This window comes from Colossoma macropomum, unplaced genomic scaffold (genome assembly GCF_904425465.1).
Source record: "Colossoma macropomum unplaced genomic scaffold, Colossoma_macropomum, whole genome shotgun sequence".
NCBI lineage: Eukaryota > Metazoa > Chordata > Actinopteri > Characiformes > Serrasalmidae > Colossoma > Colossoma macropomum.
Window position 1 is genome coordinate 14,312,772 of NW_023494803.1, and position 16,822 is coordinate 14,329,593.

Sequence of the window (16,822 nt, forward strand, 5' to 3'; positions counted from 1 at the left end):
GCTTAGTCTGCTGCTGTTCACTCTCCTGACGAACGACTATACTGCAAAGTACAGCTCAAACCACATCATCAGGTTTGCTGATGACATGGTAGGTCTGCAAGAATGATGAGTCAGCATACAGAGAGGAGGTGCAGCAGCTAACAGACTGGTGCAGAACCAACAACCTGTCTCTGAATGTGGACAAAACTAAGGAGATGGTTGTTGACTACCGAAGAGTGCAAGGTGACCACCCCCTGCTGAACATCAGTGTCTCTGCTGTGGAAATCAACAGGAGCAGCTTGTTACGACCTGTCTAGGGGTTTGAGATGATCATAACATAAAAAAAGACAAAAGAGAGCCAGTTGACGTTTAAACAGGTCAAATCGTGTTATTTTCTTTTTATGCTGCTCTTATGTGTATACGACACAGGAGAACGTCAGAGTGGGCATGCGCCAAAACAATAAACATAACCAGCCTAGCTAGAGATGCTAGAGAACTAACTTACCTATGCAAACATAAAGAAACAAAAGTACAGTCAGTCTTTCCTAACTCCCTAACTATATCAAAAACAGGAGAAAACAAGGTCAAAAGAAATGGCACCCACTCCTACAACCTGGTCGGCATAAGAGTGAACATTTACAGAGACAGATCATGAGCTTACAGTTTAACTGCAGAGATAACTGGGTATAGAACAAGAGGTAAAGCTAAGCTATTCCGTTTGGGAGGAGAGTAGACAATCGCTAGCAATAAAACAAACAAGCTGAGCTGTGGTTCAGATCTAAAAACAATCGCCCCAAGCCGCCATGGAGGAAAGCCTCCATGACATCCGGCGCAGCCGTCGAAGATATACTCCATGCAATTTCAGCCAGCCAATCAGATGAAATTTCGTTACGGGACTCCAGCCAATCAGACGCACAAGTGGACGGGTTCCTAATAAGCGAGAGTATGAGAGAGAGAAAGAAAGGAAGGGAAGCAAGCAAAACAAAACATACGTCCTATGGACGTAACAAGCTGCATCATCAACTGGTTTGGGAATTGTAATGCCTCTGACTGAAAGATCCTACAGCGAATAGTGAGGACAGCTGAGAAGATCATTGGGGTCTCTGTCCCCTCCATCACGGACATTTACACCACACGCTGCATCCGCAGAACCACCAGCATTGTGGACGACCCCATCGAAACTTTTTTCTCTGCTGACGTCTGGTAGAAGGTATCGGGGCATCTGTGCCATCACTGCCAGACTCTGCAACAGCTTTGTTCCGTAAGCAATATGATTTTTAACTCACAAGGACTGAAACAGAAAACCCCCTCGTGTGGTTAATACGTACTTTACACTCACACGCACCTCTTTTGATGCTGTCACTCGAAAAAAATATCTCACCTTATCCTCACTACCTCATGTTCAGAAATGAGTGCTGTGTCGGCGCTGAACTGTCCTGTCTGTTTTCTGGGTCTACATTCTGTTTTATTTATCGTATATATTGTATTGTTTCTAGTTTAATGTTTGCACACTTGCGTCTGCACGTTTGCACTTAGTCTGTACTGTATTATTTTGTTCCATGTTGCACCATGGTCCTGGAGGAACATAATTTCGCTCTACTGTGTACTTGTACACAGATGGAATGACAATAAAAGCCATTTGACTTGACTTAATTTTTATGTCACAGACACTATTAGTGTTGTTAACGTTTGGTTCTTATTAAATCTTTTGATTATTTTGTCATAATTATTTTCTTATGTAATTTTATCAGTCTTTTTTCCTTCTCTTACCGTTGTTTGTCTGTTTCTTTATGCTTACATGTCCTCCCTCATGAATACATTACAAATAAAAAAGTTTTAATAGTTCTCTGATGGGGAGGTGATGTCAGGCAAAAAAACTATTGGAGAAAAGGTTTAAAACATAAAAAACTTGTAAACTTAATGAACAATAATGTGTTCAATGAAAGAATGGCAGTCCAAAAATAATTTATCATGTGTCAGAAAATAAATGAGAAATTTTTAATCTTGAATTATTAAGGGCTTTTCTCTTTGACACTCTTTCTCTTTTTGTCTGTCCCCGTCTAGAACCCAGCAGACTGCAGTAAGGCGCGGAAGCTGGTGTGTAACATCAATAAGGGCTGTGGTTATGGTTGCCAGCTGCATCATGTGGTCTACTGCTTCATGATTGCCTACGGCACGCAGCGTACGCTTATTCTGGAATCGCAGAACTGGCGCTATGCCACCGGCGGATGGGAGACTGTTTTCAAGCCCGTCAGTGATACCTGCACTGACCGCACAGGAACCTCCACGGGACACTGGTCTGGTCAGTACCACCCAGGCATATCTGATTACCAAATACACAAAAAGCTCTCTTCAGTCATACATAAAAATTTTGTTTTGCTGTGGCTGAATTTTACAGTTAGGACACTATTTTTCGACATTATCCATAATGATATTTACGTTGTCAACCTTTTTTTACATTTCCAAATTGACATTCAACTTAGTGTGAGTTCACGACGTGATACAACCTGATAAGGGTAGCAATATACTTATAGTGTCGCCCTGTGAGCGGATAGTGAAAGAAAAAGATGTGGCTGAATGTTAAAAGAGAAGTGTAGCTTGGGAGCATTTTCTCAAAATAAGGGATAAAGTAGTCTTATACAACATATGCAAGTCTGATTTAGTTTTCCATTGAAGCAAAACGTTACATTCTGAAGCAGTAGAACTGTCTGTAAACAGTAGCTTTCCCTCTTTGCCAGTGGTCTGACAAACCAAACTACTCTCTGGATGCATTGTTCGCATTGTAAATGTTTTGTCAGAACGAGCTAACGTTACCCTTACAAAAATTACTGAAGCTCATCATATTACTATTTCCAACATTATTCACTGGAATATTCTAGTCCCTGTTTCTGTCAATTAGAAGTATTTAGCAAACTACTTAAAAAATCATTAGCTATTATCATAACTATCTACTAACATAAGCAGCTTGTCCTGTTACATATAATAGCTTAAAAAACAAATCATTTTTATATATAGTTTTGACATAAAAAATGCCATCTGCTCGTCCTGGAAACCTGTTAATACATAGCTTGTCTTGTAAACTAGCACACTGAGACCGGTTAAATGATGCTACAGTCTGAAGAACTATAACTATAATCTACATATTTAATGTTTTATAACTTTTTTATAACCAGCTATAAAAATACTTGGTTTTTGAAGCCCTATTTACAAATACATGATACAGTTAAATATGATTTCCCTAGGGTTACAGTTAGGGTTTATCTCTTTGTTACATAATAAAGCAAAATGGTTCAGTATTTGAATTAAACCAGACAGACATTCATGAGGATGTTTTTTGCCCTTTATTCAAATCTACTATCATTCAAAGTAAGCAAACATACAAAAAATGTGTTATAATACATGTACCTGCATAGGCTAATACATAAAGTCTCACAACTTTCAAAAGAGAAATGCTGGTTCTTTCTTTGCAGGGTAAACAAGGTTATCACTTAAATTGCAGACATTGTGTCACACTTAAACAATGGTCTGCATCTTGAGACTATTTGCAGTAAATGGTCCCACTATGGAGGACTTTCTGACATGTCATTAGGAGCTGACTGAAGGCATTTGCAGGCTGAGCAGTGTATCCCTGACTGGGAGACGAGGCTGTTAACCTCACAGGACCTCACTGATGGTTAACCCTTAGAAGTTATCTCATTATCAGTATTATATTAAAAATAACAAAACATGGTGTAATTTGATATACCTTACCCATAGCTCATTAAAACATGCAAAGGAATTCTGTCTGAAACAAAGTGAAAAATCTGACTGTAGATTGAAGGGAAATGCAACACTATATAATTACATATGTAATTGCATAAGTATAGCAAAATGTATGTAATATGTCTTAACTTCTAAAGGTTAAATAAAAGTTTAAAAAAAGGCAACCAAAGCACTTACATTTTACTAACACAGCAGAAGCAGCACATTTGTCTGGGCCCAAACAGACCACTTACAGTCTGAAATCATTCCATTCAAACTTCCTGCCAACATGATGAAGTTAGACCTAATAAGCAGGAACCTCAGTGACTGGATAAAAGAATTGCTTGAGAAACCAATCACAGTTAGTAACATTACTGGCCTAGTTGGGGACCAGATCACATACTCTTAACAAAATGCTACTTTTAGCTTGCTGACATTAGTTCCCTTTACATTGTATTATTAGCATGCTAGAAGTCATATGAAAAATAGATCCAGATGGAGGTTAATGCATTACCTACTGAGCTAGTAAGTTAACAGCTGACACTCTGCCATGCACATTTGCCTCAGTCTGATCAGTTAGTCCTCTTATTCATGGCAGTTTTACAAAATAAACCATTGAGTTCCTCCGTCTTTATCCATACTCTTCTATATACATATAAACAATTGTTTTTTGACCAGCATTATCCATAGGTTGAGAGGCTGACTAGACAGACAGTCCCTTTCTATGTCTTTCTCTTTCAGAGGAGAACTGTTCTTCTTCTTCTTGAAATGGCTGCCACTATTTAATGGATCTGTTAGAAGTAATTTGCCTGCCCTTTCAGTTATTTCTGCTGCTAGCCTCGTATAACCATCCTGAAAAAAAACTTCACTTCAAATCACTGGGTCATTACAGCCAGTTTTTACCCTGCTCTGCTTTTTAGCCCATGATATCCAGGGCTCAGTCTATGGTCTCTGATGACCAGTGGGACCAGTTTGATAATGACCACAAAAGCAGTAAGGCATGGAATTTGACAACAGTGGCTGACTAACCCACTTAGAGAGACTTCCTTGGCATCTTTTGGGAAAGCTATGTTTCCAGCAGGAAGCTAAGCGAATCAGATGAGTATTCAAGTTATGTGAGGTAAGAAAGCTGCAACTATGCCCCCTTCAACTCATGTCCTTCTACACTTGTCACCTTATTTGCCATGTGAAGTCTGTGGAGAGGTCTAAGTGCAGACAGATGTGAACTCATTTCAACATTTCAACTTTGTAATATTTGATTTTTTTTGATAAGACAGCTATTTACTATTTTTTTTACCAGATGTTCCCCCAATTTAGTTGTAGCTAATTCCTATCTGCTAGCTTCATATCCCCTTATTTACTGTCAAGCAAAGTATCTAACAAAGAAGAAACTTTGACGAACATGATGGTGAGTGTTGCAAAATATACCCAAAGGGGGCTCCCAAGTGGTGTGAGCATCAAGCTGTGGAGGTCAAGAGATGGCAAACTCAATCTCAAGCAATGCCAAAGCCATCTGTAGCTGTGAGTCCAAGAGAGTGTAATTGGCCTTACTCTTTCTAAGCTAGTAGGATGGCCCTCCTTCTCCTACTATCACATGCTTCCTACAAGATACAAATCTATAAAAATGCAGAAGGAACTGACAAAAGCCTTATATTGGGAATAGTATTCCATACATTAAATTCCCTTATTATGTTGTCCTTTGTTCTTTGGTATGACAAATTTACTTGGCCTAAATGATGTCCTGTTGAATGCTAGAGCCAACTGAATCTACACACTACACAGCTACACTACTACTTGTATAATTTTGCTGTGTGATGATGGGGGAGAAGGAGAGCCAGCCTACCCACTTTGTGAACTCATGTCTAGTCAAAGCATATTTATAAAGCGCTTTTTACGACAGGCATTGTCACAAATCAGCTTTACAGAAAATCTGGGTCCAAGACCCCATGAGCAAGCCAATGGCGACAGTGACAACAGAAAAATCCTGAAGAGCAAGAAGAAGAAACCTTAAGAAGAATCAAGACTCAAAAGGAACACATCTTCCTCCGGTCAACAAAACAAAACAAGCTGAATATGAACAGGGAATGAGATTTTACAGTTAATATAGAATATTGAATATAGAGAAATACAACCCCATTTCCAAAATTTGGGACGCTGTGCAAAATGTAAATAAAAACAAAATTCTATGATGTGTAAATCATGTAAAACCATGTTTGTAAAGCAATATACAACAAAGACAACATATCAAATGTTGAAATTGTTGAAAACATGTTTTGGCACCATACTGCCATCCAGGCGATGTCTTTTTCAGGGAAGGGCTTGCTTATTCCAGCAAGACAGTGTCAAACCACATTCTGGATGTATTACAACAGCATGACTCCGTATTAAAAGAGTCCAGGTGCTAAACTGGCCTGCATGTGGTCCAGACCTGTCAACATTGATAACATTTGGCGCTTTATGAAATGAAAAATACGAGAAAGGAGACCCCGAACTGAGGAGAACTGCTATAGTTTTGAAAATGAAATGTTTTCCTATTTTTTCAGCTTCTTAACAGTTCGGGGTCTTCTTTGTCGTATTTTTCATTTTATGATATGCCAAATGTTTTCAGTGGGTGACAGGTCTGGACTGCAGGCAGGCCAGTTTAGCGCCCGGACTCCTTTAATACAGAGCCATGCTGTTGCAATACATGCAGAATGTGGTTTGACCTTGTCTTGCTGAAATAAACAAGGCCTTCCCTGAAAAAGACGTCATCTGGATGGCAGCATATGTTTCCAAAACATGTATACATCATTCAGCATTAATGTCGCCTTCACAGATGTGCCAGTCACCCATGCCATGTGCACTAATGCATCCCTATACCATCATGAATACTAGCATTTGAACTGTGCACTAATAACAAGCTGAGTGGTATTTAGCCCCAGGAGGACAGTGTCCATGATTTCCAAATAGAATTTTAAATGTTGATTTGTCGGACTGCAGGACACTTTTCCACTTCCCCTCAGTCCATTTTAAATAAGCTTGGGCATAGAGAAGGTTTCTGGATCCTGTTTCTTTATATACTTTCTTCTTTGCGTTTAAGAGTTTTAATTAGCATTTGTGGATGCCTTGCTGAACTGTTTTCATAGACAATGTTTTTCTGAGCCCATGCAGTGATCCACTACTGAATCATGTCCATTTTTAATGCAGTGACATCTGAGGGCCCAAAGATCACGGCCTTGTCCCTTTTTGTCCAGATTTGTCCAGATTCCCTGAATCTTTTAATGGTATTATGTACCGTAGATGATGAAAAGCAAAAGTTTTTTGCTATTTTATGTTGAGAGATGTTATTCTTGAATTGTTGCACTATTTGCTCGTGCAGTCTTTCACAGAGAGGTGAACACCTCCTCATCTTTACTTCTGAAAGAATCCTCTGTGGGATGCTTATTTTAAGCCCAATCATGTTATTGACCTGTTGCCAATTAACCACTAGTTTTTTTAAGCATTGGGCAACTTTACCAGCCTTTTGTTGCCCCCGTCCCAACTTTTTTGGAATGTATTGCTGGCATCAAATTCAGAATGGGCATATATTTTTCAAAACACAAAATTTCTCAGTTTCAACATTTGATATGTTGTCTTTAAAGCATTTTCAATTAAATAAAGGGTTTAAATGATTTGCAAATCATTGCATTTTGTTTTTATTTAATTTTTCACAACATCCCAACTTTTTTGGAAATAGGGTTGTAGAAAGACGAAATATTTAATCAGTGATAACCAGTGACTACTGTTAGAGGCCTGTCAGAGTAACAATGAAATATTTAAGCAATAGAACACGACCTCGAGTGTTCTATTGCTTTTACACAACAGTTAATTAATAAAGTAAGAAATAAATAAATTGGTCCGTGAACGTGGCATTTAATGTTTTAATGTTAGTGATTCCTTCTGCCAAATTATAGTTGCTTAGCAAGCAGCTCGTTGCTACGTCAGAGTAACGAGCTCCGCTCGCTCGCTGCACAGCCAGCAGTTCGTTCTCCAGCTCCTTACACTAAATTCCAAAACTGTCATTACCACTGAGCAAGCTTTTTTATTTTTTATTGCAGCAGTTTTATGGCTCAGTCCGATGTGGTCAGACTCTGAAGATGAGACTACACGTCTGGCGAATGGTATTCGGTTCACGTCTGGCTAATTCCAGGTTGTTTAGGTGTTCTTCTGTCACAGCTGCTGACTGAAAAGCTTGCTCAGTGGTAATGATAGTTTCGGAATTTAGTGTAGTCTCATCTTCAGATTCTGACCAAATCGGCTGTAGGTCAAATGTGATCTTAAGTGTCCATTTTCTGTTTGTGTGCAAAGTAAGAAGTAAAAACGTTCAAATGGCTTGAGCGTCTCCTTTAGCTGTCAAACTCGTTGCTTAGCAACGGTGTCTTAGCGGAGTGATACAGTATTTGTGAAAAAAAGTGATGTTGTGGCAAAATAACAGCACGGTTAGAGCGCTTCTCAACCAATCAGCTTGCGTCGCCGGAACTAACTGTTGCATAAAGACATATGAAAATTAGTCACTGTTACAAGTGAAGACCAGTGACTACTGTTAGCGTATTGCAGTGAAAAGGGAGAGTAAGGCCAATTACTCTCTTTTTGACTCCCAGCCATTGATGGCTTTGGCATTGCCAGGGATTGATTTTGCAATCTTTTAACACAAAGGCGCATGGATTGAAGGTCACACCACTTGGAAGCCCCTTTTGGGTATAGTGGCATCCAAAAGTTTAGGCACCCCTGGTCAAAATTTCTGTTGCTATGAATAGCTAAGTGAGTAAAAGATGACCTGATTTCCAAAAGGTGTAAAAATGAAAGATGACACAATTCTTTAAAAATGTAAGCAGTATTACTTTCTTATTTCTATCTTTTACAGTGCATACAGTGTTTAATGTCGGCTCCTAGAATTTGCTGGCATTTATTTGGCTCTATTCTTCCCTCTACCAGTGAAATGTTCCCAGTGCCACTGGCTGCAACAAAAGCCCCAAGCATGATCAATCCACCTCTGTGCTTAACAATTGGAGAGATGTTCTTTTCATAAAATTCTGCACTCATTATCCACTAAACATACCTTTACTCATTGTGGTGAGAAAGTTCTATTTTAAGGTCATCAGTCCACAGGACTTGTTTTCAAAATGCATAATTTTTTGCAAACTTCTGATGCTGAATTTTGTGGTGGGGATGCAGGAAAGCTTTTCTTCTCACGACTCTTCCGTAAAGGTCATATGTGTGCAGGTGTCACTGCACAGTAGAACAGTGCACCGCTACACCGGATTAGATTGATAATTTAGTCATGTCTAATTCTCACCTGCTAATTAGGTCTCCCCCATTACACAGTGCTCCCAAGCTAGGAGGGTGAAGGCTAGCCTGTGCTTCCTTAGAGACATTTGAGGCAAAAAAGCAGGAGAAACACAAATTACTATGCTATACCTATCGACATTTGAAACTGTCGCAATGTCATTGGAATAGAGTGGTGAGGGAGAAGGAGGGCCATCCTGATTACCCAGAGAGAGTGAGTCCAGTTATCTTTTGCAGGAGATTGAGCTTACAGTCTCCCAATAAGGGCCAATGTTAAGAAGGTTGCACCACCTGGAAGCCAACACAGTTCTGTAACAGCACTTGAAAGCCTTGAGTAAAGATAAGTGCTGATTTTCCAACCTGCAAATAAAATGTATGGGCTATTCCCAAGGTAGTCCCTTTTTACCGTTTCTGCAGTTTTGTAGCTTTTGTAAGGAAAAATGGCTAGTTTTTTTGTAGTAAAACATTTTGAGGCATTAGGTTTCCCTAATTTTCCCTACTTTTGAATGTATTGTCAACAAGCCTTTTTCTGAACTGAAGGTATTGCAGAACAGTGGTACTCTAGGCCTAGGATTTAGAACAAGTGATCTATAGTGCAACTCATCGGTCGCCAGTACCAGCCCTGGAGACCCCCACACTTTGGACACTTTTGTGCTTTCCTTCATCTAGCACACCTGATTTAGCTTATTAACTAATTATTGAGCTCCTCATGTGCTGCTTTAGGTATTTAGAGTAGGTAAAACACAAAAACAGGGTCCAAAGAACAGGGATTGGTAACCACTGGTTTAACTTAAAAATGCACCTCTGATGAAACTCTAAAACAGATATAGATACAAATAGTATCTTTAACAGTTTAACACTTTTGCTGTAAAGATTTAGTATCCTTAATCTTCACACTATGCTGTGAAAAGAATTGGTTTCTGCAGTGAAAGCAGACTGCGTGTATTTGCTCCCTGCCATATGTTTCACTGGGGAAGCCTAGGGGAAGGAGAGAATGCCTTCTAAACTTGAAAGAAGTGACCTTAAAACAGAGTCCTCTCTCTTTATCTCTCTCCTTCTGTCTATTTTTCTCTGTCTTTTTCCCCTCCCCTCCTCCCAGAGGACAGAGTTTCCTTTGCTTTTGTTCTGCAGACTGGACTTCCTGCTTTATATGGGCTAGTGAACAAAAGCAGTGAAAAAGACAAGACCAGTAATGTAGCACTTGTGTTACAAAGTATTGTATATGTGTACATAAAGAAGGGTGTGGGTGGGTGTGGGTACACATCAATACAGTTCTGTTTCTTTTTCACAGAGTCTATTAAGACGTGTTGCATACGTGTCAAACAGCAACTTGTCCACAGTTACAACTCATAGCTTTTGAAAGTGCAGTTTATAAACTTTCAATTGATTTGTTTTTCTAAGTAGATGAGGAGATATTATAATTTGAGTTCAATAAAGTTGTTGTTATTGCTCCTTAACATTTTGTTCCATGTTTTTGTTAATTTGACTTTGAAACAAATGGAAAAAAATGTAGAGGGCAGACTCAAACCTGTCTAGAATGCAAATTGAATGTGAATATAATACATTATGTGACTAAGTAAATAACGATGTAATAATGTCATTACATTTGTAAAACAGATGTGGTCCAAAAATCTGATTGGCTACAATCACATTTGAACACGTTGTAAAATACTTCAGTTATGCACACCTGCATTCTGTATTAATGTGTCAAGTAATGAAAAACCCTTGTGTAGCAATATTGCTCACATGTATCACTGTGTTGAAGAAATAAGAAACCAGTTTTGTTGAAAGTGAAAAGGCTAAAAGATAAGCAACGGCTTTATTATTATCACAGGCTTTTAATCACAAAACTTATTATTTATGATTAACTGCAAAACTGCAGTATAGAAGACTGAAAAATTGAAGACTTGAACATTTTACAAGTTTAAAATGTCTGTATTTTAGTTGGATTTGCATTAAAGAGGTAAGAGAGGTAGCATTAAAGTCAGGCTCAATCTCAAATGGCTCCCTCCTCCTTATATTGTGCACTATGTTTATGTTATGTAATTCTGGCTTCTGCACTCAAAGAGTGCACTGTTTGCCCAGTATGGAATTGTACACACGTGGCCAAATCCCAAATGGCTATCTTATGTACCGTTAGGGTGCAGGAGCTAGTATTTAAATGTATTTATGTAGTGAGTAGCGAGCCATTTCATCCCCAGCATGGGAATACACTCATCGTCAAAAAAATAGTTGCACCCAGAAGGAAGTGTCGGATTGCAATGGTATTCGGAAGGAAGATGAAAGTTACCGGGAACAATGAATGATTAAAAATTTTAACTGATATGGGCAATATTTATTGAGCTACACATACAGAAGTAGTGTCTCTCAGTATGGCATCTGGCCACCATGTTTGCTAATGCAACATGCCAGACGTCTCAGCGTGGAGTTGCAGAGGTTCGTAATGGTGTCCTGTGATAATCCAGTTTCATTCCTGTCAGTTGATTCCTTCTGGGTGCGACTAATTATTTGACGATGAGTGTAAGACTTATAAATTAAAGGGTTTTGCATTACACAGTGCTATATTACAAGAAGCAAAAAAACTTCACAAAATGACTGCAGTGTACAGTGATGGGCAATTGAACATTCTTGTCAATTCTCCATGGTTGTTTGGCAGCAATAACATACTCTAAAGAAAATAAAATCCCCGCTAGCACACAACATAGGTTCATTGCGGCTGCTGTAACTGCCATAGACAGGGTCAAAGGAACTTAATCTCCCTGAATAATCTTTTAGGTCCTTGGAGAAGAATAGGCCCCACTAACAAACACACCATGAATTAAAAATAATAAGATACTTCCTCCCTCAGGACCCCTTCAATTTATTCATCAGGATGTGAGGACAAGATGTAATTTAGATTCTCTTAGTGCCCCAGTGAAGCAAGAGAGAGAGTGAGTTTTTATGTGTCTTTTGAAGATAGAAAGGTTGTGAATACCACATCCCCATGCAGAGAAGCTGACTGCAAGGTTACATGAACATGACTGGGGAATTTCTTAAACACTGCTTTATGTGTGGTGGGGGAGCATGCTTCTAATATTTAATGCTGTGATGTGATTTAAATTCTTCCCACTATGGTGTGTGCATGCACTTCTCATTTTGTTTTCCCTTTAAAAGGGATTTTTCTTTTTTCCTTGATAAATTGTTTTCATACTAAAATGGGCAATTAGTTTTAGCTGTCAAACAGTAGTCTCGGTGCATTGCTTTCATTTTCCTTTTAAATGAACATTGATTTTGTTTGAAAGAGAGAATGTCTTTACATAGTTGAAAGTCATTCAACCCTTCTAATACTCTGCCAATTTGAGCTGTGTTATGTTATCTTTCTAACAGTGAGCAATGTGTGAGACTGAGGCTTTCACAAAATTGTATAGTTTAATTTCAAAATATAGGGACTGCCTGATCACAGAAATAATGAAGTGCCACCACAGTAGGGGCATAAGAAAATATCAGCACACCTGAGTATCACCATATTATGTTTTGTGATAATGTATTTATTCTCAAAAACATAGTATTGATTTTTAATTAAAAGTTTACATGCAAAGATTTGTGGTATACTGTGGTTCATATTGTGTTGTGTTTAAACGCCCAACCGCTAGATGGCAGTGCTGCAATCTATCTTTAGCCATTAGACTTTTCCACTCCAACATAAAACAAGTAGCGTAAAGGCACCCCGCTAACGTTAGCATTAGTAAACCTAGCTGACTAGTAACGCTACCACCGATGGCTCAATCTGAAAAACACTAGACCGGTGTTCTAACAGTTTGCCCTACATATCGAGTGAACATGCCGATAGGTATAGCATAGTAATTTGTGTTTCTCATGTGCTTTTTTGCTACAGTGTGTGGACTATAAAATGTGGATACTTTTTCTTGTTTTTTGTACATTTTACAGTAATGCTATGGACACAGGAATTAGAAAAGTTCCTGCTGGCTACCAAAGACGCCAGCTTCTTGTTTGAATTTCCCGTTCCACTTTCAATGGTGCAGTAGCTACGTTCTGGCGCCAAAGGCATACTAGTAATAACTGCTGCACCATTTAAGGCGGAACAGGAAAATTTGAACAAGTAGCTGGCGAATAGGAAGCAGCTTTATGTGATTTAGGCTAAAAAAATGTCCTACCTATGGTTTTATGTAGGGAGCTACATATAAATATGTGCTAAGGCAGGACATTTCGACAAGGCAACACAATGGCAAACAAGGCCTTGTAATATGGTTAATACAATGGAGCCTTGTTATACTATTCCCTTCCCGACAACACGTCACTGACACCGTTGTGCCCATGTTGTGCAAGGAGATAAAAAGATTGTTTGTGAAAACACATTACCGCCTACCAAGTGGTATAAGGATCACTATACCTACATATTTGAGTTTGATTCATCAAACTTGTCATGCCTCCAAGCAGCCACTTGTCGCAAAAATTTTGCACAGACCATTTTTTTAACATCTGATAATTAACAGTGCTCCAACAAATTTATTTATTTATTAAGCTAGCCGCATTCCCCAATATAAAGTTTATTTCATTTCATTATTTTGTCATTTGAAGTGTACTGCTGGCTTTAGCCATCTTTGCTCTTCAGTACCCATGGGGAAAATTATGCCGTTTGTTACTTTCTGAGCTGAGGTGATTACTGGCATGAACTTATAATGCATTCAGCTGTACCAGCTATATATTTTTTTTATTTGTAACCTTTTACATATATTAACAGTAACAGTTTTATCTAAATAACTTTGCTGATGAAATATATTAGACTTCAGGCTCAAAGCTTGAAGCTTCCGAATACTAAATACAGGAATAAATACCAATGTAGCAAACAAATATTAAAATATTTTGGGCTGGCCCTAGTTACTCTAAATGTGTATTCTTACACCCATAAAAAAACCTCATATCTGCGAAATTGTGTTTTTTGAGGAGAAGCAAAAAAACATTCTTAACTTTAATACATGTTAATGTAAAAAGATTTCAGTTAATTTTGGAACATTTCTATATAGGTGCCAGTTTCAGTAGTTATGACAAAGATGACATGCAAGCTGAAATGTGAGTTAAAAAGTTTAAAGCTATCTCTGCTTCTCATTATGCTGGGTACCCCCTTATGGGTTAAGGAGACATAGCATTGACTTAGACTGGCAATTACGGTAGTTATTTATCCTCTCAATTTTCTTTACAAACAATGTTTTGTTTTCTTTTTTAATTAATTTCTAATTTAAATTATTTAAAGTTATAATATATCTGAATATTTGACAAACAAACTAGAGAAAAATTCAAATTTAATTTCTGATCCCATCTGTCAACCCTAGTTTTTAGACACCTGGCTCATCCAACATTCCGACATGCAAAATGAACTACTGTTGCATGTCTGTCCAGTGGCAGCTTTTGTAGGGAAGCCATTCTAATCCTCAGCTACTAGAATCCAAGATGGCAGCATGTCTATGTCCATGTTCATGCCTATGTAAAGTTTGTTTCTATGTTTGTAATTTAAGTTAACTTTTTAAATTTATTTAAGTTAAGCTGCTGTTTTGATGTGCTTTGTGAAACATCGTTTGGAGAAACGTGCTTTGCGAAGTGTTGCGTCGGGAGAAATTCTGTTTGGGTCAGCTTTTGTTTGGAGAAACAGTAGATAACCCTTGGTTTGAAAGTGCTCCATAAGTCTTATTTGAAATGGGATTTGGACTTTGGTTTATGATGTACTTATTCCTCGACATTTTATGTTGTCTGGTCTTTGTTGGACCAGATAGGGGTGACAGTGGGACGCTGTCTGTTCCTTTCTTTGAAGTACAGTTTCAGGGAATGTGTACAAATATTTTTGTGCTACAGGAAACATCACTGTCTTTAGTCCTAACATTATGTCTTGGAAATTTGATCCCACTGATGTTCTGTAGTATTATTTTATAGCACTGTCTATAAATTGTCCATGGCTGGTAAGAAACATGATCTCCCTGTTAAAGCAGCTAGTAAGAGATGCTTAATTATTCTTATGCTGTTGGTGTCAGGGAATGTACTACCAAGTCCTGGTCCATCCATTGCCAGTAAGATTATTTTAAATACTTCTGCAGACTTTAAAAATAAAGCTGGTCTGGGTATTATTCACTTAAATGTTCATCAAAAAAGAACCAGCAATTATGGTCTACGCTCTCAGAATGTGCATCTTCTTAAGATTCCAACTGTACATACTGAATTAGGAAAACAAGCTTTTAGTTATGCTGCACCGTGTGACTGGAATTTGTTACAGAAAGACTTAAATGTTCTTTTTCAAAAAATCTTAAAAACTTCATTCAGTAGTTTTAACTTCATTAAATAGTTTAAAATTCTTCAAACAGTGAAAGTAGGTAAAACTGTCAGCATTTTAAATGATTTATTGGGGTTGTTGATTATTAAATTTATGTTAGTGATGAGTTATTCGATTTGTGGGAACAATTTGTGTTGCTGCCTGTCTTGGCCAGGACACTTCTGTAAAAGAGGTTCTAAATCTTAGTGAGATTTTTCCTGTTTAAATAAAGGTAAAGAATCAGTTTGCAGCTTTTTACTGTTCCTTTAAATGTTCTTGTGTTAGCACTTGTGTGTTAGTGAGAAAATTGCCACTGAGTGATAGTCAGAGACTTTCAAATGGCTTTGACCTCTTCAACTCTTTAATCTGCCCGCAGATTTTAAGATAAAATAATCCTTTATTAGTCCCTCAACGGGGAAATTCTCAGTGTCACACCAGCAAAGGGATAGCAAGGCACTGAAGTAAAGAAAAGAAGTAACAAGAAGAGAATTAACAAGCAATTAATTAACTTTGTTAATTTGTTAAACTTAACAAGGTTTTTACAGTTTGTTACTTGTTACTATATAGACAACATATGTAATACTAAAAGTAAAAATAAGATAAAAATATAAACTCGATCACAAAAATTAACAATATAAAGGATTATAAATAAATAAAAAGCTAAGATATTTACACTTTAAGGATATTTGCCCAAAAAACATTCAGGTGAAGAAGCTGAGTGCATACTCAATCACTTGTTAAGCCACAAAGAGCCACGCAGCCACTGCAGAGCTGAGAGACAGAGGGAGTGATGGCAGGCTAGCAAAGTAAATTAGGTTCATGTCTATAGCATATGAACAGCAATAAATCTATGCAAAGTTAGTATAAGACATTAAAAGTGTTTTTTACAGATCGAAAACTGGAATAATTAGATTACACACCATTCCAACCATCATTGAACCTTGTAAGACAGATAAATAAGACTCTCTAATTAGGCAGCAATGGTGTCGCTTCTTTTTTGGCATTTACCAATTGTCAGAATTGCCTCAGCTTTTTACCACCGTGCTCTTGCGGTTTTTATAGTGATTTTAATTGTATTTGCTCTGAACGAAACAGCAGAATAGACAATAGAGTTGTGGTCAGATGCTGACATTTAAGAATTTGAGCGCTATATGCTCCTCTTGAACAGTGAAAGTTAAGCACTGTGACAATAAACCCTTTCTTCACACCAAACAAGGTTCATTAGATAAATAAGGATTTTTAAAAAAAAACACATACTATTTTATTTGTTTTGAATATTTATATGGGACATACACATTAATACATCAAATTAAAATCTACGTACACCACACACAACTGTGGATAATCTATTTTAGAGTGGATTAGATTCAGCTTTATTGTCATTGTGCAAAGTACAGGTGCAAAGCCATTGAAATGCAGTTGGCATCTAACCAGAAGTGTAGTATTATTTACTTATGAAGTGCAAGAAAGTAACCGACAATTGACAGTTACAATATGTAC

The 16,822-nt window shown here is 37.8% G+C and overlaps 1 protein-coding gene across 1 annotated transcript in view; it reads left to right on the plus strand.

Annotated features, from left to right (window-relative positions):
- LOC118823465 (alpha-(1,6)-fucosyltransferase-like) overlaps window positions 1-16,822 on the plus strand; it is a 52,409-nt gene that overhangs the window by 23,576 nt on the left and 12,011 nt on the right. Inside the window, exon 4 of the mRNA XM_036593106.1 lies at window positions 2,044-2,281. Within this exon, the coding sequence (XP_036448999.1) occupies window positions 2,044-2,281 (238 nt within the window). The remainder of the gene's footprint in view (window positions 1-2,043; window positions 2,282-16,822) is intronic.